This window comes from Thamnophis elegans, chromosome 7, assembly GCF_009769535.1.
Source record: "Thamnophis elegans isolate rThaEle1 chromosome 7, rThaEle1.pri, whole genome shotgun sequence".
NCBI lineage: Eukaryota > Metazoa > Chordata > Lepidosauria > Squamata > Colubridae > Thamnophis > Thamnophis elegans.
Genome location: NC_045547.1, coordinates 31,563,085 through 31,585,816, shown reverse-complemented (window position 1 = coordinate 31,585,816; position 22,732 = coordinate 31,563,085). Strand labels below are relative to the sequence as shown.

At 39.6% G+C, this 22,732-nt stretch overlaps 2 protein-coding genes across 2 annotated transcripts; both read right to left on the bottom strand.

Moving 5' to 3' along the window:
• Positions 1 to 2,444: 2,444 nt before the first annotated feature.
• Positions 2,445 to 5,444, bottom strand: ATF4 (activating transcription factor 4). The gene is made up of 3 exons (XM_032221628.1): positions 4,972 to 5,444; positions 3,517 to 3,831; positions 2,445 to 3,369 (listed from the first exon to the last, which is right to left on the bottom strand). Exons 2-3 carry the CDS (start codon positions 3,731 to 3,733, stop codon positions 2,531 to 2,533), a joined length of 1,056 nt encoding a protein of 351 aa, XP_032077519.1. The 5' UTR covers positions 3,734 to 3,831; positions 4,972 to 5,444; the 3' UTR covers positions 2,445 to 2,530.
• A 10,076-nt stretch (positions 5,445 to 15,520) lies between these two features.
• On the bottom strand, positions 15,521 to 22,676 carry MIEF1 (mitochondrial elongation factor 1). Its single transcript, XM_032221578.1, has 6 exons — positions 22,559 to 22,676; positions 21,250 to 21,675; positions 19,804 to 19,952; positions 19,407 to 19,587; positions 18,367 to 18,629; positions 15,521 to 17,776 (listed from the first exon to the last, which is right to left on the bottom strand). The coding sequence occupies exons 3-6, from the start codon at positions 19,945 to 19,947 to the stop codon at positions 16,970 to 16,972; spliced, it is 1,395 nt and encodes a 464-aa protein (XP_032077469.1). The 5' UTR covers positions 19,948 to 19,952; positions 21,250 to 21,675; positions 22,559 to 22,676; the 3' UTR covers positions 15,521 to 16,969.
• Between the last annotated feature and the right edge of the window lie 56 nt (positions 22,677 to 22,732).

Sequence of the window (22,732 nt, the reverse complement as noted above, 5' to 3'; positions counted from 1 at the left end):
TGTGTGAACACGCTGAACTCGATGCATCCAATAAACCTGTTTCTCTCACTTTCATGGTCTCAAGTCCTGCTCTTTTGTAAGTAGATTACAAACCACAATCTGCTGCAACAAAAAAGTAGTTTTGGGGGAGTGCAGAAAAATGCAGTAACAGTGATCCTTAAGATAGGGAACATCCCTTGGATTGCAAGACAATCAAACCGGTCAGTCCTAGAGGAGATCAACCCTGATTGCTCTTTAAAAGGCCAGATGCTGAAGATGAAACTCAAATACTTTGGCCAACTAATGAGAAGGAAGGACTCACTGGAGAAGAGCTTAATGCTGGGGAAGATTGAGGGCAAAAGAAGGGGATGACAGAGAATGAGGTGGCTGGATGGAGTCACTGAAGCAGTAAGCTTAAATAGACTCCAGAGGATGGTAGAGGACAGGAAGGCCTGGTGGAATGTTGTCCGTGGGGTTGCAATGGGTTGGACACGACTTCGCAACTAACAACAAAGGGAACAGGTAGAATATGCCACACTGGAAGCCTATTCCTTACAGTTGACATTTAAAGCTTACACACTTGTACTTTTAACAGAAACCAAGGTGCAGTAAAGCACATTTTAAAAGCACGTGAATGGGAAGCAAATGTTACACTGGGGGCTTGTTCTATATTGTTAAGATACCATAAAGACATTTGGCCTAATCTTTTCAGTGACAGCAACAAAGAGGGGACAGGTCCTGAAAGATCAAGAATGGCTGTGTACTTCATGCTGGAACTGCTCTGGGGAAAAATGGCGCTAAGTACATACTTGTTCTAACTTGTCCTATATATCATTGTGGAATGCAATCAGATTGCAGCCAAAACCTGAAACTACAAAAATTCTGGGTTTTCTCCTGGCATATATTTTTAAGTACAAAATATATATAGCCACCCATTTCATCAAGGGCAACTCTGGGTGGCACACAGTACTTGGATCACTGCAACAGGTAAAAGCATAAAAATTCATATTCTGTAATAACTCTTCATTGATGGGAGAATGGTTACCTCAGTATGGAACCATATAAGTCAGTCTCCTAAGAGCCCAGGCCTGATGACATAACCAGGTCTTTCAAAATATCAAGGAAACCATCATTACATTACTACCAAAAAAGAAATTGCCTCTAAAATCTGACTAAAAACTATGTTTCTATTTCTATTGAATGACTATTTACTATTGGCTAAAAGAATTTACCAAAACCAATATAAATTTTTACCTAAGAATTTTGGATATAAAACACACAAAACAAGCAAGAGGCATTTTCTTGATGCAGTTTTTCATAATCTTAAATTAGCCCATTTAAAGTGCTAGATTTAAAGTTAGATTTTGATGAGAACCTAAGGAAAGGGACCTTAGTGTAGTCGTGTATTTAATAATAAGGAATACCTGTGATTGTTTCTAATTTCTTTCAAGCAAGCAGATTCCTCAGGTGGATTTTTTTTTTCCTGAGAAGTGGTCCAGGCCAGAAATGTATATAAGTGAACTCATAAAACTATTATGTAAAAATTGCACCTCTTGAATTCAATGAGTCATTAACAGGATCATGCTATTATGGACGCTATGAATTGTTACATGGAAGATAGCTGCTGGGCATGCTCAACTCAAATTATGCTAGCCAATGAACATGCCAAGTATGTTTCATCTGTATATAGATTTTTCTCTTAAGGGTCTTTCTACCTTGTATTTGTGAAACTGTTCTTACGCATGTTAATGTACCTTTCCAGCTCAAGTGCTATTTTAGTCATGGGCACACAAAAGAACCTTGCTATGATTTATGAACAAAAAAATGCACATTATCCCTATTGTTTATTTATTAAATTTTGTATGCTGCCCACTCTCGAGACACTCTTTTGTGCCTCCAGTGTTAAAAAATAAACTGCCCATATCACCTTTTCTGGTTTATTATTTGCATGTCTTTTTAAATCCTCATCCAGTGCCATTTCTAAAACCGTTATTTTCATCCCTTTTCTTGGATTTCTCAATTTTGAAACCACCCGCGAGACATTTATGCTGATCTTGGAAGTTTTGAAGCAATTAAGATAAAATGAGGGGTATAGGTAGACATAAATTGAGACCATGATATGGTGTTAGTACAAGATCCATTTAAAGTTGATGGGAAAACTAAACATTTGGTATATTGGCTGATCAATCAAATCCAAAGTTAACAAAATGTATGAAGGCAGATTCAAGTAGAATTGAGAATGGTTTTAAAATTTAGGGAAGAAATTAACATTTTTTTAATTTGATAAGTATGAACTGTGTTGTTCCAAAATTGTAAGATATAGAATGAAATTTAAAAAGGCATCTTAAGGTAGGTTAAACCACAACTGCTATCTTTTTGCTGTTCATTTATAATGTAACAATTGGTTTTTTTTGAGGAAGTCAAGTAAGTTTCAAAAAAAAACTTCACTAAAGAATATACACATATCCAAATTAAAAAATAATTTATTAAGCATTAAACATAGATGTTTGCAGTAAGCAATATACATGCATGTAACTCCTACTCCACTATTCTATTCTGGGGCTTTAACCTTTTTATCTTTAGCTTTGCGGACTTCTTGAATCAGATCTTTTAAATATTTAATTTCTTTGCTCAGGGAATCAACTTTCGCTGTCAGGGCTTCATTTTTTTGCTCTAGTTCTCTACACTCTCCTGATAAAGCTTCTTGCTCTGCCCTTTTCTTCTGTCTATATCGTGTGGCAGCTGTCTTATTCTGCTCCATCTTCTTCTGTTTCTTATCTACTCTCTTTTCTTCTTTAATCTTTAATATTATGATTCCTGGAGGGCGATCATAAGGCTTGGGCCTAACAGAAACATCAAGTTGGATTGTAACTGATTGGTTATCACTGAGGGAACTAGTAGAAGTGGCAGGACTTCGTTGAGGTGACTCTAGGTAAGACTCTGGGCTCATACATATTCCACTATCATTGTCAGAATGTACTTCATCCTCTTTTTCGCGCTTGGGAAACACTAAAGTAGTGGGGGTTTCTGTTTTCTTGTCTCCTTCAAGAATGTCTACTTCACTACCTAGCTCTAAACTGAATGAATGGTCAACAGTAGAAATCAGTGGCCCTTGGGGTACTGGAAATGGCAACAATGTAGTCAATGGGGCCACCTGGTCTGCTTCAGGAGACCTGGGGGATTGGTTAATTGGTTCTGGCATTAATAAACTTTCTTTGTTGGGAATTTCTTCAATGGGCGGGTCAAGCACGTCACACGTGTCTTCCAACGTGGCCATGAGCAAATCTGGGGAGACGGTGGCTTCCAGATCAATACCTAACAGCGCATCAAAGTCAAACTCCTTCAGGTCCATCTTCTCCACCATCCAATCCATGCCAGAAAAGGCATCCTCTGTAAAACAAACAAAATGTGATCTTAATAAATACAAAAAAAGTTCTCCCTCTGCTTTAGATCTATCAAACAACTATATACATTTAAATAGATGCATTAAAAACCTCAAAAGGTTACCAAATATTGGCAGAATATAATTTATCTTACCCTGGTTGCTGTCTGTGGCATTATTCCAACTGTCCACATCCAGCGAATCGGAGAAGCCCACTTTAGCCTTAGCGCTGGAGAACCCATGTGAACTGACGTTCTTGGCCACCTCCAAGTAGTCATCTAAGAGCCCCAGACCTATATCAGCCACCAAACACTGCTGGCTGAATGGGGACAGAGAGTCCCCCAACAACATCTCTGTGTTTGAGCAGCTCATTTTGGTCAAGTTTTAGTACTTTGTCGTCAATTTGTCTAGACAAATAGATGGTGTCTTTATCAATTACAGCAAAGCTGCTGTGTGATGATTTGAAAAACCTGGAATAAACAAGATAACAATTATTATAAAGAGCTTTTTAGATTTTAATTTCAAGTTAAAAATCACATAGGGCCAATTATGCACGGTAATACTGCAGCAATGACTCCTACAGTTCCAGTCCCCCCCCCCCCCTAGGCTTCATCTAAACTATCTGTCTTAGACACCAATTAGAACTACAGTACAACAGCGCCAACTAGAATTTGTTCAGCAAGTCAGCCCTCTATTTCCTCCTAACTACACAGCCTCAATTCAGTCTCCACCCAGCTTGGTCTGATTCATGAATTCATCAGTGACAACAGCTGCAGCCATTTCATGATCTGCTTGCTGTGCATGTCTATAACGTACAAATAGGCCGCCATTTTGTATCCTGCCACGTTTCCATTTAGGTCACTGAGAACCTTAATGATTGTTAAGATATATCAGACACATAATACCACATTTGTTCAGATCTACTTATTTAAAAATTGGCGCTTTCCACAGAAAAGTTTATTTTAAACCTACAGATAATTCACTCTCTCTTAATCTTAAAACAATTCAAACCTGCATTCCACCCAACGCCATTAGTTATTTCAACAAAATGGTTTTTTTTAGACAGTCCTGTCAGTATATTTATAGATAAAAATTTTAATTCGTGGCATTTCTGTTGTGAAAAGCTCTTTAGATTACTATCTCTTCCTCTTAAAGCAGGACAATTTTAACTTGTAAATGTTCTATTTTTGTCCAGAAAAAACTATTAGCATACCAATTGCTTAAATCTCGGGGGATTTTACCGACAACAAAGGAAATCATTCTGCCATCTAATTAGTCTGGGAAACCCAAGGGCTCATTAAACCACCTATTTTCATAAATAGACTATTTCAATAGTCTGGAATTCTTTGCGCTAACCTATTTCTTGATACCGTCCCACCCCCTCCCCGTATTTTTTGGTCAGGAACAAATGCTATTTCTTGGCTGAGATTTCCAATATCCTCCCATATATTTCCAAACTCCAGCTGTTTTAAGTCCATACATAGATCTTTACTCCCTAAAGTCTCGATTCCTTAAACCGATCGTGGCGTTTATTTTATTATTTAATAAAATCCAGTGTCTCCACCCTTAGTGGATTTCCACCTCCCCACCCTCACCCCAAGGATACTCACGCCATGGTTGCAGGTGCTTGGGGGTGCCGAGGCCGCGGCCGCCGCTGTTGCGCTTCTGCAATGGCCGATGCCGTCGCTTGCCCTGCCGCCCCTACCATGCCATGGTGGCGGCCGGGTATATTAAAACCCCTCCTCGAGTGCTCGATTGGTCACTGTTACACTCCGGGAAAAAGGGGGGGGGACAGATGCCACTATTATTATTATTTTTCGGAAATGACAAAACAAGACCCGGCTCTTCTTCTCAGCGAGACAATAGAGGCGAGAATTTGCGCGTTTTCTCTTTATATAGTCAATGAGATCCGGTAGACCTCCTTTCAGTATGCAACGGTTCCATAAAATCCTTCCGCCCAATATCTTAGAAATTGAATCTATGCCACTTGAAAAAGTAAGACTTCCTCACAGAGCCCTCTCTGTGACGCCGGGGTTGAAGCAAACACTCCGCGAGGCTTCGTACCCGCATTCTATTAGGCCAACTCAACAACTTGCGGAAGGATTACAGGGACTATTCTGTTGAATTATAACGTCGGTTGCCGCCGCCGCGGCTTCAATTACGGTCAGACACGTGACGTGAGAAAAAAAAGAATTCTAGCTTGGTTTTCCTATTGGCTGCCCAAGGGGGGGGAAGGGTGTGCCCGATTCTGCATTCCAGTAGTTTGACAAAGCACGTGAACACGGAGCACCTGATTGGTCGGCATCGTTAGCTTCGCGTGCCGTGTGAAGTATTTTTGGCTTAAGGAAGAAATCACGTCAAGGATTGTGCTTAATTGTTGGGGGGGGGGGGGGGTCGGCCAGGATCACTAAAAATAGAGCCGCGGGGTGAGGGCTTCCTCTTAAAATGCTGCTCTTTCTCCCCACATTTTCTGTCTGGAGGCCAATGAGAGAATAGCCTTCTTCGTTTAGTCTTCTTTCTTTAGTCTTAACTGCGTGTTCTCTTCGCCATTTGGGGTTAGCGGCCATTGATGCCCGTTTGTCCCCAGGGGGGCGGGTTAGATTGCTGAGGGGTTGCGACCTTCGCTAATCCCTAAGCACCGCGCTCAAGGGGTGAGGATAGGGGCAAGATGGTGGCTGGAAGCTTTGTAGCCGGCTAAAGGCAGCAAGGCTAAGAATCTGTTCTGGAAGTCGCAACCACTCCTCAGGGCTGGTCTGGGTCGAATCATCATATATGGAGATCCTGTGCTCGAAGCCGTTTGTGACGCATAGCACAAACATCCGTTTTATTGCTCTGCGGCTGATGTGAGGGGCGCGGGAACTCCATCCCCTCCCTCCCAAACTGCTATGGGGGGGGGGGACCGAGGCAGGCGCCTCATTGGAACAGCCACCGCCCTTTTACTCGCGGATGTGTCATGGCTGTCTGAGGGCGGGGTAGCATCAGCAGCTTTTCTGGCCCTGCTGTTGAGGAAAAGGCGGAGGTACGGGCTATTGCGGGCGACGGGGGCTTCGCGGAACAGCGTCACCTAGAAAGTGGACTTGATGTCCTGGACTTTAGGCCCGGGAAACGACGAGGCACGATAAGAGACGAAGTGGGCGCAGCCTGTTCCCTGCATATTGGTAAAGGGCAGGTGCCTAAAGTTTATTCGTTAAGCATATGCTACCAACTACTGAGATCTTTTTGAAGTTTCCTCTTCGAAGTTTCCCAGATAGTATCCGATCCAAATCACGCCAAATCAATTATTTTTCCAATCCTTAAAATCACAAATCAGATGTTCCTCTTAAAATAAGACTGCAATACTTGTGGTGGGGGAAGTATTTTTGTAGTGTTATCACACAGGCACTTAAAATCAGTAAAAAAAAGGCACCAAAATGAAAATATTAATCTTAAAATAGGTCTGTCCGGCCCTCTCAATTCCTGATGGGGAAGAAATGGAGGTAGTGACATTTTTAGTTCCTGGGCTCCCGGATAACAGCAAGTGGGGACTGCAGCCAAAAAATTAAAAGACACTTGCTCCTGGGGAGGAAAGCTATGGCAAATCTAGACAGCATACTAAAAAGCAGAGACATCACTCTGCAAACAAAAGTGTATAGTCAAGGTGCGTATAGTCAAGTAGGGTTTTCCCAGTTGCAATGTATGACACTGAAAGTTGGACCATAAGAAAGACTGAGCGCCAAAGAATGGAGGCCTTTGAAATATGATGCTGGAGAAGACTCTTGCGAGTCCCTTGGACTAAAGGTTATCAAACCGGTCAGTCCTAGAGGAGAGCAACCCTTACTGCTCTTTAGAAGGCCAGATCCTGAAGATGAAACTCAAATACTTTGGCCACCTAATGAGTAGGAAAGACTCACTGGAGAAGAACCTAATGCTGGGAAAGATTGAGGGCAAAAGAAGGGGATGTCGAAGAATGGCTGGATGGAGTCACCGAAGCAGTAGGCGTGAGCTTAAATGAACTCCAGAGGATGGTAGAGGACAGGAAGGCCTGGAAGAACGTTGTCCATGGGGTTGCGATGGGCCGGACACGACTTCGCAACTAACAACAAAAATATGTCCAAATGTGCTTCCACTTTTGTTTTCTGATTCTTCCCAGATACTGCTTCAAAATAAACTTCCTAATGACCTCTGGGGTAATTCTTTGTCATTTCCATAGCTTTAATTTGTAATAAAATTCACAATTCTTTGACAGAGTTAACAGGATGAGTGATTGGAGAATTGATGTCTGAAAAGGGTAATAGTGAAGTTCAAAAACAATGAAAAATAAACCTAAGTATGTAAGGAGATGGGCAGCACTGTTTTTGAGGGCAGAACTAAAAAATGGGAAGAGATAATAATAAACTGGCTTTTCCTCTAAAATTTCTGGTTGTTTCTGGTGGTGCCTTATCATTTGAAATGTGCCATTGCCATTTCCAGCTTTTCTGCAACATACGGCACATTTGTGGCAGGCTACAAGCCTATCTCCCTATATGTTAGAACTAAAAATGGGGCTGCACAAATGCATTCAGGATCAGGGAAAATCTGAAGTATATTTGTTCATAACAAAGTTTATAAATTCTGTTTCTGTTACGGGTTTGCTTATCCATATAATACTGACATCTATACTAGCAAAATAAGAATCCTAAAGCTATTTGTAATGTTTCCAGTATTTCTCATCTGGTAATTCTTTGTTCCCCTTAATACAGTGACATTTTCATAGGATGTAAAAGAGGAAATAAATTGCTCAAGACCAGAAAGGGGAAAAACATTCAGTAAGTAGACAGACCTGTTTGCTTAAAAGATCAGACCTAAATTTATTTGTTGAAATAGGGCAACCTGTACCTTAGTTATTTTGAAACAAACTCAGAAACTCAACTGGTTATTTAACCAAATGTATTTACAAGTTTATTTTATTATATATGTTGCCGAACAGTTTTAATTACCGTATACCTATAGTTTTTTAAACAAATTTTGTTTTGAGTATTTGAGAGAGTATGCATCTATATTGCATATACTTGAAAGCAATTTTTTAAATACTTGACACTTATGATCAAGTAGATTCTTAAAAGAAAAAAGAATGAATTAAAGAAGTCACAGGTGTACATTGAATACCCAATTTATTTTATCAGGGCAGGTTTTGAAAAAACAAATCGTAATACAAGTTGTCTGCAGTGTTCAGATTTTAAAAAAAGATTTGTACAATAACGGTGGCTACAATAAAATATTAAAAGAGTGTAACAAATTATATTCAGTTTTATCATTTGTTGTCCAAAAAAAGAATCTACAAAAGTACATCAGTAATGTAGAGGAAATTCATTTACCCTCACCACAAACAAAATTATTTTTAAACAACAGTAAGAAAATGCATCTATGCGGTTGCATGTGTGGTTGAGTGGGTATCTATAGTGAGCAGCCAGTATAAAAGGTTCCTCAGCCCACTCATTGCCCATTCTTTTAAATGAAAATAGAATGATTGAAATTTCTTTTTTACCTCTTATTGAAGAGATTGTAAAAATATATGGAACAGCTCATTCCGAATTTCAGCAAAAGATATAAAGGTACGGATTGATTTAGTTTGGTATTAGAGAAAAAAATAAATAGAGCCTTAGCTTATATGCTGCTTAAAGAACTTATCTTAACATTAGTAAATTTTAAACTTCCTGCTTTGAATTTTGTTACTGTCCATATACGTCTACACTACAGCTGAATTCTTGGTGCTTTCTGAGCTTGCTTAGTTTCTTGCAGATGCTGCATTACCCGACTACTAGGTAATATCATCATTGCTAGTGAGTGTGAAGTTTGCTTTCTATTTATATATAATAGCTTACTCTGCCAATGTTGGTAAAGGTGTGGTTTTCTCCTTGGTAGTTCCTGGATTTGAATCATTCCTTTGAATCAAGGAATAAATAAAAAGAGAAACATTGGTAGTGTTGTCACCACAACTACATATATTCTATTGAGTATAAATTCGAAACAGGATCCCAAAGTCTAGTTCAGGTTACGGCAACCCACAGCTCCGGAGCTGCATGTGGCTCTTTCTTCCCTCTGCTGCGGTTCCCTGTTGGGTGATCCCACCATTGTCTGGCCCCACCACTCGCCTGCTCTCCAGTCGCTCCTCACCGGACTTGAGAAGGTAAAGGACAGAGAGTGTCTCTGTGAGCAATCGAGGTATGCACAGCACCAACAAGGGCCAGAAGACGTGCTGGTGAGATCCAGCAAGAGATGAGGTGTGAAGAGAATCAGAATCAGAGAGAAGAGAAAGAAGAAGGAAGGAAGGAAGAAGAAGAAAGGGAGGGCGGGCGGAGACAAAGAAACGAAAGAAAGGGGAGAGCAAGCGAGACAGTGCAGGATCAAATTCTGTGATGCAAAGGAGTCTTTGAAGGTTAAACGCTGAGAGGCACAGATTTTGTCCACCTTCTGTGTCCCCACCCTGTACTGAAGCAAACTAAACAGCCTCTGCCCACTTCTTTCTGCCACCATCCAGCCCCCCTGCACCTGGGAAGCACTGCACTGCCACACCAGCTGGCAGGGAACACAGTGGTGCCAGCAACCGGAGTCTTCCCAGGACTCAGCAAGGAGACGGGGCTCTCTGCAAGGTGCAGCAGCCATAGGAGCCCCTATGTGCCTGCATGTAGAGGTCAGCCAGCACCATTGCAGCAGCGGGGAAGATGTGCACCCTGCCTGCTCTGCTCTCGCCAGCCAGAGGTGGGACTCTGCAATGCCACCTCCCAGCCAGAGCACATTTGTTTGCTTGCTGGCCACCTCCAAGCAGGGAGCTGTCCTCAGGCTGCCCGGACCCTCACCATGGGGGGAGAGAGGAAAGGGGTTGGACTTGCCTTATTTTGTGCAGATCTCCAATGCTTGGCATTGCCTGCCAGCCTCCACTCTGTTGTGGTCCACCAGCGGCCTGCAGAACTGGCAGCAGAGTTGTACAGTGAGGAGGTTGGGGACATGGGCCAGTCTTGGAGTCTGGGGAAAGCTCAGATGAGGGCTCTGCGTCGGAGGCAGAGGGGGACAAGGGCCATCTGGGAGTTATGTGCTGCCTCCAGAGTCTGACAGCAGCAAGGCAGAGGAACAGGGGGAGCCTGTTCCCAGTGCACGCATGCGCAGAGCTGCCAGAGGCAAGAACAATTAAGACAAAAGGGGTGACTCGGGAGTAAGGCTTGGAGATGATTGGCCCCTCCCATAAGACATAAACGAGGAGCAAAGGCACATGAGCCTTGTAGGAAGCAACTTTGTTTGTTCTGGTCGGTTTAAACTCTGACACTCCATTTTGACTCCATTGCAGTCAAAATGGAGCATTTGGCCTTGCACAACTAATTGGCAATTAGGTCTTTGACAGGGTTTCAAGGGAAATAAAGGTGAGTGCTTATCAGACTTACCCTGAAGGACTGTGGCAGACTTCTGTCAGACTCTTAAACAGACTGGTTGTGAATTATTATGAGCTATGAATGAACATAATTCACAGCAATTTAAATAAAAAGGGTTTTAGGGACTAAGCGTGTGATTTTTACTGTCTCAGGAAGCCTAGGTCAGAACACATGCCCCCTCAACAGCCCAAGTGGTTGGATTCACATGACACACGAAGCTGGGCAGGAGAGCACAGATGGATGGATGGATGGACGGACGGATGGACAGGCAATGGACAGACAGACAGACTCATAGATAGGACAGAGAGAAAGAGTTAGAGAGAGCAGAGACACAGAGATACCCATTTTCTACAGAAAACACCGGGAGCCACAAAATCTGGGTAGGTGTGGCTGGGGGGTGTGTGTGTGTCATGTGACTGGGTGGAAGTGAGTAACATTGAGTAGGCAATACCCACCCAGGTTTTGTGGCTCCCTGTGTTTTCTGTGGGAAATGGGACCAAATGGTTCTTTGAATGTTTAAGGTTACACACCTCTGGTCTAGTTCAACATTAGCTTCTTTATAATTTGATTTGCTTCCTACTTCTATTATCATATACCCATGATGGTGAACCTATGGCATGCATGCCACAGGTGGCACACAGCCATTTCTGAGGGCACACAAGGCATTGTCCTGACAGCTCCAGTGTGCATGTGCGTGCTGGCCAGCTGATTTTCAGCCTTTATTTTTGGCTATTTTTCACCCTCTGGAGGCTTCCTTGAAGGGAGGCGAAAAACTGCCCAACGCACAAACCAGAAGTTTGGGAATGAACTTCCGGTTTGCGCATTGGGCTGGTTTTTGCCCTCTGGAGAGAGAAAAACAGCCAAATGGGCAGCCCAGAAGTCCATTCACGAACTTCTGGTTTCATGTTGGACTGTTTTTTGCCCTCCACAGGCTCCTAGAAAGCCTCTGGAGCCTGGGGATGGTGAAAAATGGACCTACCGGGCCTACTGGAAGGCTGAAAAAGAGCGTTGGTAACTTACATGATACACCTCTTCTAATAGGGTGGAGATAGCATCTCCACCCTATTAGAAGATGGGGGGGGGCATGCGGATTGTGTGTGTGTCATGTGTGCATCTGCAGAGGCATGGCACAGAGGGCATTCAATTATGGGGGTGGGCATGCGAGCTTTAGCACCTGAGGCAAAAAAAGGTTCACCCTCACTGTCATATATTGTAAAAGAGCTGAGTTGCAGAGTTTAGAGCGTTCCTATAAGCAGTCAAAGACCCTCCTGAATTCCATTGATCCTTATCTGGTGCCAATTTAGTGTTAAGCTTTAATTGACCTGATTCGTGTATAGGCTTGAAGAATTATGCTACAATATAATAGATGATCCTAATTCTTTGCACCTGACATACATAGACATATGGGAATCTGTGTTACCAAAATTATGCATTAGCCTCATAATGTGAAATCACTAATGCTTGATTAAGCAATTTGTTCCAGGCCAGAGATTGCATATTAGGGCAATAGGATCAGAATCCAACAGTAGTTAGAAAGTTGCAAATCTGTATGTCAGGTCCACTGTTACATCAAGCCCTCCCTTTACTCCCTTCAAATAGTTTTTGAAACTAGACAAATTCACTGGCATTTTTGTTACTCAGGTAATTTTTCTCTCCAAAAGAGGAAATTTTCAGATCTCATGTTTGAATAAAATATTTTTGACTTTATTTCTACAAACAGTATGGTCCACCTCTAGAATAATGCATAATTCCTATTAGTTTGTGAAGTAATTGCATTCTTACTGTTATGGGGAAGTAGAAATTCAGACCCAGCTACTAGTTACTCTTAGTTTGACTTAACACATGGTGCAAAGAGCTCCTTTTATGCAGCAGCTAATAACAGGCATACGTAGCTAACACTGAGTGTCAGAAATGAATACAGAGCAAGTTTGTTAAAATATTTCCATAGAAAAAAGAGCAATACCGGATGAACTACTTGAACTGATATAAAGAAGAGCCTTGGGAATAAAAATCAGAATTGGAGGACAGAAAGCACAGTAACTGAATTTTAACAGCACACTGCAGTTTTGTTATCAAGTCCTTTTCTCCACCATACCTTTCATTCTAATAATGGGTAGCAAAACAGAACCATTGTGTTTTCTATAACCTATCTCTCATAGTATATCTGGGAAAACTCAAGCAATATCCAGAACAATTCTTTGATTTACAATAATATGTACACCTACCTATACCTTTACTTATTTAATTCTACTATAGTACAGAAAGCACGCTACACACAAATTGCTGCATGGAGGTACTTAACTTCGTTCGTTATTTCTATTTTGGGTAAAATGATCTTTTTATGTCATAACAGTGCTACTTGCATAAATTCTACCATATCAAGGATGATTTCCTTTCGTAGACATATGGATGATTTGGGATAGCTAAAATAAAATTTGGGGTTGTAATTTGACATATCAGGTATCATACTTTTGTGCAGTTTTTATTAGAACTTTTTAAAATGCAAAATATTCTAATTACAGGTAGTCCTTGACTAATGACCACAATTTGATCCCAACATTTCTGTTGCTGAGACATTTGCTAAGAGATTTTTGCCTCATTCTACAAACTTCCTTGTCACAGATGTTAAGTGGATCATAGTTACACAATTCTTACGTAAATCTGGCTTCCACACTGACTTTGTCAGGTCACAAAAGGTGATCACATAACCTGGGACACTGCAGCTGTCATAAATATCAATCAGTTGGTAAGTGTCTGAATTTTGATCACGTGACCATGGTGCTGCAACAGTCATGTGAAAAATAAATAGTTATGCCACTTTTTATAATTTAGAATGGTCACTAGACAAACGGCCAGTAAGTCAAGTCCAAGTACAGAGATGCAATTCTAGACATAGCATTATAAAGGTTAAGGTTTACTCTGAGAACATTCTTCTGAGTATCACTGAGTGTTGTAAATGAAGAAAGTAATTAATTTCATGATTATCTGATTGTATTTTCTCTTCATAAAAATAATGTAGAAAAGGCCCCAGCATATATTTAAAAAGAGCCACGTGGTTGTGGAGGATTTTATTTCACAACTTTTATACAGTTACAGACCATTTGAATTCTCTCCCCAACCCTTATACATTTCAGCCTGCACAAATGTCACAAGTATTTCATCAAACCTGGGAGGTCAACAATGCCAAGTGAAGACAAATTTATTATTCAGCTAGCTGGTCATAATTGCAGTTCCTATTGATTGGTTTGACACCTATATTCCAGGATGAGCAGACTAGGGCTTTTGGCTTGAGTCCATCAGCTGCTGCCATTGGCTTCCCACTTCCCAATGATTTAGAATGGCCATGTGTTCTACTTCATACTACTGAATCAATATCTATATTCTGATTGTTGTGCAGACTTTGAGCTGAAAACTAAATCTGCCAGTAGGAAGTTGTCACATACAATTTAAGTGAATACTTGTAAGTTTAAGAACACTAAGTTTTCAAATTGAATTTTCCAGGGAAATTCTTACAGCTGCCTCACACAATGATTCACTTAGGATGCAAGATATATTACAGTCAACAGAAGAGTAAGCTTGGATTTTGTACTGATGGCAGTAGCAATTTGTTGTATTATCAGCCTTATCATGAAATAGGCTTAAATACTTTACATATTTCAAAGAAAAAGAATCCCAATTTATCATTGCTTTGTAGGAAATAACAGTTAAAAGACGTGAAAGTAAAGGAAAAAAATCAAAATGGCATCTTACTGTCACAAGGATAATTGCTTAAAGCTACATATAGTATATACTCAACCTTATAACAATCAAAAAATTAATAAAATGTTTTGCAATTTTTAAAAGTAATAGATAATTGGGAATACAAGAGATACTGGATTCTTCCAATTCTTGCCTCAGATATGATTTGCTTTCCTGCTCTAAACAAACAGCAGGGTAAGAAACAAAAGGAAAAAGGGAGCAAAGATGGCAAACAATGGGCATCATAGTAAAGTCTCTAACCACATAATGTCTGTGTAGGTGTTCATCAACTCATGTAGCAGGAAAGTTGAGAATGGAGAGGAATGTATTCTGGAAACTATTATTCAGTATAAATTTTTTTTAAAAACACTCCCAGGTTATAAATTGCCAAGTACTCAACAGATAACTTTCTGTCTTTGGCTGTAACACTGAAATTTAAATTAGGCTAATACTGATTCCATTGCCACAATATATGCCCTCTGAAAAAGACAATCTGATCTCAAAATATAATGAAAGATGTTACAGAATTGGACCCTACACATTACAACTAAACTGAAGAGTATCTCAATAACATAAGCACTAGGGTTATAGTTTGACAGTGATTTAAAAGAAGCATTCTGGGCCTTGCACAAACCTAGCAACTCTGTGCTATTCATTAAATTCATTTTTGCAGACTTCCAAAATATGGATTCCATTCATTAAAGTTAACACAACTCTTTTAAGTAGCACCCTGAAAAAGAACTGACTACTTTGAGTATCAGGTCATTCTGTGTAAACAAGGACCAAACTCCTCCTTTCAAAAATTTTCTGAAGCATATATAACCTTAGTAAGCACCACTTTCAACAGAAAGAATATGGAAGATTATGTTCAATTCTCAGGACCTGCAAATTAATGAGATAATTCACTGTCATTTAATGTTGAGGGTGGATATTTGAAAGAAGGTAACCCTCAGAATTACATATGTATTGTAGTAATACTTGTTACGCAGGTTTGACAGTTTCATCTCTTCAGAGTACCTCCTCTTGGGTTTTTTTTCCCTTGGGGGAAGATGGAAGACGTACCAGATGATAGCAGCATTAACAAACCACATTTTCCCAAGAGATTACACATTCACTATGCCATGCTTGTATCTGCAAAGCAAGAGATACAGCTACTGCAGCTTCTCCCTAAATGTTGTATCATTTCAAAGAATGAATAGAGATTAAGAAGAGAGTTATATAAATTACATACGGAAGACCACATAGGAGAAAATGTGCTGATAGTTTCTTGAATACAATTGGATCAAACTGGTTAAATATATAGTATGCCACCTTCTTTAAGTATAAACAGCATAATATATATTTTCACTTAAAACTATTTTGCATTCCTCCAGTAGTGTCATTTCAGGAAGTATATGCCAGTGTCCATACATTTGCCAGCTAGCCAATAATTTGAAGCTCAAACACTAATGATATGCAGTATTCAGAATTGAAGAGGGCAAAGGTGCTTCAAATTCAGACTGGACATCTGTGACCATCAATAACAAGTGCAGCACATAAAGTTATGCCAACCAAAGCATATTTGCCCTCTTCAGTTTTGCATACAGTCACCTCTTAACTACTCTTTATGATTTTAAGGCACACCATTTTTGAAGTGACATAGCACTTATTCAAGAATCTTTATTTCAAGTATCCTGCTCTGGGCCTTAGTGATATTTTCTAATTTCTCAAATAATTAACACATGGACAAAGCAATGAATGTGACATTTCTCTTCTTACATTCCGCTGCATCAGTTAGAAATCTGCTCCCAGTTTTCCAAACAAGGGTGTATTGAAGACCTTGAATGTGCTTGTGCAGTGAAGGACTCCAATCTGGCAAAGCAGCAAGTCCTAGACAATATGCACTCAGTTTTCAAAATACGGGGTTATCATCACTCTGAGTGTCACATGAATTTAAGCAGCATGCAATTTTTTTTTTTAAAAAAACCCTCCTTTAGACAATATAGATACAGTCAATGTACAAATTCACAAATATATATCTTGCTACAAATGTTTTTCTTGAAGCTTTTCTGTCAAGCACTTTCAGAATAAAAAGGGGGGAAATAGTCACCAATCAATAGGAACAAATCTTATTATATTTGGGAGGTTCTTAAAATTGTTAGTGGCAATTCTACACTTTTGAAATAGGAGGTAAGAATTTTCACTGTAGCAAAGTATAACGTATTACAGGAAAGAGAGCATATGTTGGGACTCCAGCAGTGGGTACATCAACAAGAACATTATAGCAAATTGAGCAGATCTTCAAAGTTGCTTCTTCCTCCAGTTCCTTGAGTGTAGTGGAACTAGACCAGTAGCACCAAGAAATCTAAAGCCCCCCACTCCTATTTAATAACAATAAAAATGCAGAGGCAGACTTGCAAAATAACCAGGGCAAGATGTGCATAGGTCACTCAGAAGACAAATTGTCATGGCAAGTAGTTCTAACACTAACTCACACTTAAGGCAGCGATTACATTTGTAGCAGAAGTTCTGGTTCTGAAAGTGAACAGTACAGAGTATAACCTAATTCGTCTACTTCTTCAGTAGTAAGTTCTGAAAATAAGTTCACCTTGGGATTTAAAGCACACGGAAGAATTCCTTCTTCCAAATAGCCAATTAGTTTTCTCAATGCCTGAAGAAAACGGTCAGCTATTGCATCTTGTGACCAATCAGTTTCTTCTTGGGTCAGGTGTAATATTACATTGGTAAGCTGGCTGGCAGAAAGACGACACAGAACTGGGTTCAGTTTACATATGGCCTTGAGGATCTTAAGGCACAAAGAACGGCAACCAGAGTCATCTTGGTCCAAGGCCCGCAGGCGAGCTGTCTCTGCTGACCGAAGGCTGAGTCGCCATAGATTATCATATTGGGCCAGTCGATGTGGCTTGGCTACCAATACAGAATCACCTAGTGTCACAGATGGTAAAAAGTCTATTAGAAGGCGCCTATCCCGTTCATACTGGACCTCCAAAGTTAGAGATTCTAAGGGTGCGACTGGATGGATCACATAATCTAGGAGAGATCCAATTGCTGGCCAATTGATGGAGCCAGCCACTACTTTCTCAAAGGTACCACATACAGACTTGGGTGAGAGATAACCTCCCACAACACAGCGGTCCCAATAACTGCTACCACGAGGAAAATATTCTGGGTTTTCCCGACGTACTAGGCAGAAGCCAGGGATGTTCATAATGGTTTCTTCACCTGGAATGCATGACCATAAATTCTGTTCTAGCACAAGAGGAACAATAAGTTGGATGTGATCTGCTGTCACAACCTAGCAGCAGAGAGAAATAAAACAGAGCTTTAAACATCTGAGGACTGGTCCTATCAACTATCACATAACTTACTTGCCTCCCTCCAAATGTTTGCATTTGAATTCTCATAATTAAAGGATATAATCCAACTAATGTGACCACCAAGTTGGGAAAAGCTAGGCCAGAAGGAAGGCTGGGAATACTAAGAACCCTTCAGTTACAGTATCAGTGATGTACAATATAGTATCTTCTTTCGCTGTACTAAAGCCATAGAGGCAGCTACAGCAAACTTTCAAAATAAATAGGTATTATTTTTAATGACAATAGAAAAGTAGCACATATGGACACCATATGCTAGTCTAAAAATAATATGCTATACTATAGTTAAACAATATGAAAATATATTTTGCTGAGCAGATGTAGAAGAGAAAAGACACAGAATAAAAAAATGTGGATACTGGCTCAAAAAGGGGGTCGTCTTCTTACACAAGATAAGATTAGACACACACACAAAAATCAAAAGATAACCCTAAAAATATAATAGTGTGATAAATTATCTCTATCAACATTATTCTTGCTGAAGAACATTTAAAGCTTTTCCTCCATTCACCTGTAAGTCATCACAGAGGCTACCACTCAGATACATCTCACGCAGAGGCATGTCTGGCAACTTGGTACGGAGGAAGCTGCGTAATTCAGCACAGATATCCACAGCAGCTTGCTTGGCTTTGATCTGTTCTTCTACAGAGATAGCCACCTTTCTCCGATAATAAGTAAACAGTTTTTCTTGCAAGGACATCCGTAGGCGGGATTTCTTCAATTCCACCTGGCTTCTCTTAGCAGGTGATTTATGTTTCATAGGTTTGATGGAATCTGTTCAGGTAATACAACAGAGAAAAACTCAAAAAGAGCCAAACATTTCACTGCAAGTTTGCTTGTATAAATTACCTGCATTGAAATTATTCTGTTCTGAACGTGTATTTTTTAACAGTAGAAAACAATAGGAACAAAATACCCTCAACATAAGGTTTAAGGGAGAAAGAAAATCCAAGGGACAATCCAGAAGCAGACATCTTTTGTTATTTAAAAAAAATCAAATAAGACAAACTACAAAGCCATGCTAAGACATTAAATGTTGCAATATACGTGCAGGCATGCATTAGCTGTGCTGAAACACGTATAGAACAGAAGTAATGATTAACCATACGATTAGATCAGTAAAAACTGTTTAACTCTTAACACTAAGCAGATCAGTAATCACAGACTCTTAATTATAAGCGTTGATTAAATCAGGGGTTACAACTGTTTAACTCTCAAACATTAATTAAGGATTAGAAGTTTGCACGATGATAAAAGATTTATTGACTATGGGCATTCTTTAGGTCTACATGGAAGTAAATGAGTTACCATATACCATAGACTTGTACAACCATGATTGGTCCACATAGACCATGTGAATCCACCCTTTCCTTGTGTATGCTCAATAAAAGAGGCCTCCGGATTCTATTCCGTGTCGGCCCATCCCGAGAGAGACCTGCCTCTGAGTCTTCTTTCATCATTGGCTTCATGGGCGACCCGCGGAGAAATCGCAATTAAATATAGCATAAAGTCAGTTCAATATGTATATTCTTTTTTTAGACTATTTCTTACCTATTTCAAAATCTGAAGCATCTGTGGGTAGAGTCTGCAGAGAACGACTAAGATTTGTCTTCATGTCTTGGTTCAGTAATCGTGATGATGACCCAAGCCAACTTGGTTCCTCCCAGCTTCTCTTTCCTGACTGGCTTAAATGGGTGGGGCTGGCTGGAGCGCTGATTGCTCTGTCATACATCTGCAGAGAGTGAAAATAGAATATTGATTATATGACTGAGTGAGACTTAATTTCTCTATTCCTTACTGCATTTTTTCCAACCTCAATAAATCTTGATTTTTTTTAACCAACTACATTATTTCTTTTAATCTTGTATTTTGTATTTTAAATGTTATGTCATATAATATGCCTTATTTTAACTGTGATGCTTCTGACACAAATAAACAAATTTCTTACCCGTTTGACAGCCAAGGTAGCAATCCCCAGCATAGCAGCACCTCCCACACCCAGTACAAGTCGAGCATTGGACAACACAAAATCAATAGCCGTGCCAATCCCATTGTCATCCTTCTTTCCCTTGCGCTCTCCAGCGCCCGCCATTGCTCCTACATAGGAAAAAAAAAAAAACAGCATGCTGTTCAAAATGTTCAGTTTGCCATTCAATGCTTATTTGGTTTTAATTCCATGGACTTTTATTAAGATTAAGTTTATTTAATTTTTTTTTTATTTTTTTTTAAGTTTATTTTAAATATATCACCTTAAACATGTTTTGTAATTCCAATTGTAAAAACCACAATCTCAATGCTAGTTAACACAATATAAATCAGTAACTAAAACCACAAACTTTAATACTAAAAATTTCACTTTCCATCAAATTAAAATGCAAACTCTATCTAGAAAAATGTAAAAAAGGCTAAATTGGGGGTGTGGTACAAATCCATGTGCAAGGCTATAGTCCAAGAATGGTCTCCAATTAGAACTGAATTCTGTATCAGGTTTACTTTTTCAATATGAAATTATTCTAGACATTAAAGCAATTTCCTCAATTTAGTCATTCTTCCAAAGGAGGAATCTAAGAAGGAAGCATATGATCATTACAGTCATTAATATATTCAAATATTGTTCAATATCAACAACCAGATTTTTAACTTGGGACCTTCCCATAATGTTCAGTCAAAACAACCACTTTTGGAAAATACCAGGCTGGGTAAGATTGACTTGAAGTGAGATTTGTTCAAGACCAATCACTAAAACTCACATTAGTTAATATCTGACATGTAAATAAGATTGTCTTTCACATTAATAAACTTAGAGCTATTATGAATAGAACCCCCAATAGCAGAGACTAATTTTTTTAAAAAATATTTCATGGTGAAAGGGAGTTTCTGAAAAAGGAATTTTAAAGGAGTTTTTTAATTGCAAATATGTCAAGGAGGGGGAAAATGTAGATGGAGAAGTTATACTTGCACAAAAAAGTTTGTGAAGATCTGAAGAAAAAACAATGCTTTTAGAAGTTAAAGAGATGAAACACCAAAAAAATATTTGCAGGTAGACTAGAACTGTAAAATTATGAACCGAGATTTCAATGGATGCCCCTTAAACAAACGGATTTCCAGAATTTAAGGGGAGTCAAAGTAAGAGTTGCCAGTACAGCAATCAAATTTGGATATAATTTTCTCCATCCTCTGTAAACATTAATTTTGTAATAATTATTAGCATACATACTACATTCTTCATAATGCCAATTTCAAGCATGCTAGAACTGTTTTATTATTATAAATAAAAATTAACTTTCAATTACTCAGATTAGTACTCAATATTCTAATTACTCAGGTTAGCTTTTTATCTGTACAAATAATGAATAATTAAAACAGCAAAATACATCCTCTCCATATATTTTACCTGAAGCTTAATGCATCTGCAAAAAGGAAGGAGAAATGCTCCCAGAGGTATATGTAGGATACTTTGGGAGATTTGTTTTTTACAGGTTTGCAGCAGACTTCTGATACTGACCATCCAGTTCAAATTATTAAATAAATAAAGAAAAATAAGAGCAAAGAAACATATGACAAGAAAAAAAAAGGAAATTTCTAAATAAGCCCTCCAAGTTTGCTGTGCAAAAAAGCCTGGCCCTTTTTAAGATGTCGCTCTTTATCTTCTGGGGATGTAAGGTGCTGGTTCTTGCGAAATTCTTTCCGGATCGAGCTCAGATAGAAATCACGATCAGTGTAGCGCAAGCCACGTCCCTGACGCAACAGTGCACGATAAAGATTTAGCACAGCTTCACGGCTCCACGTTGCCATGGAGGACGAGTTGAAGAACAGTCAACTAAAGATACATAAAACAGAGAAAATGAAGTAATCCTTTTTTTAGAATTTATACTTGTTATTTTATTAATTCTAAAAGAATGAGTAAAATAAATCTAGTCATAAAGAAATCCAGTAATCCATAGCACTAGTATTACTAGCACAGTAGTAACTAATAAAGAAAATATGTGGTCATTACAAAATATTACCTTCATGTACATAATAGGGACATTAATTTTATACTTGATCAACAGTACAATCTGCAATGCTTTCATTTCAAACACACAGGGATCTTTCGTTCACCAGTTTAGCTTTTACCTATTTAATAGTATACCACTTCACCCAAGTTTCAAGTCTTTATATGTGTCCCAATTCCTTCCTCAGATATCACAACTTCTCAAACTTGTGGTGTTGTATTTTATTGCTCGACATTTTGGAATCTGGGCAGAATCCTATTTTGTTTAACTGACTTGCTCCCCAAAGGTGGTGTTTTTTTTACACCGTGTTATGCGTAGTAATTTAGCAATCATAGAGAAAGGGCCATCTTCAATTAGAAGAGTATTTAGGCTCGACTTAAACCTCCCATAACGGTAAGGAAATAGACGCCTCTTTGTAAAAAATACACGGACATGTTTCCCCCAAAGTCGGTTATGAACTCCTCAAGCGAGACCCAAAGACGAGTAATATGACAAAGCAGCCTGTGAGAGATATCTCCTTCCATAAGAGGATGGAGGTCACTCAAGAAAAAAGGACACTCAATAAAGAAGCTGAAAGGCCATCAGGGAAGAAATATTTCCTCTTTCACCTAACCCCCCCCCCCCACTACTCCGAACTGGGTCTCTCACACATGGGGAAACCTAGGCAGGCCGGGCGAGTGGGAGAGTTTTGGAGGCGCTGGGACTCACCCGTGAGAGGGCGGGGAATCCGTCAAATCGGCGGAGGCAATTAAAAAAAAACGGACCTCTGGAGCAAATCCGCCGCGCTTCAGAGCTCTCAACCCCGCCTCTTCCCGTAACCGGCAGAATTCCCAGGGTCAAACTACAGTATGGCCACTTTACTTCCGGGGCATGGGTCTTTTA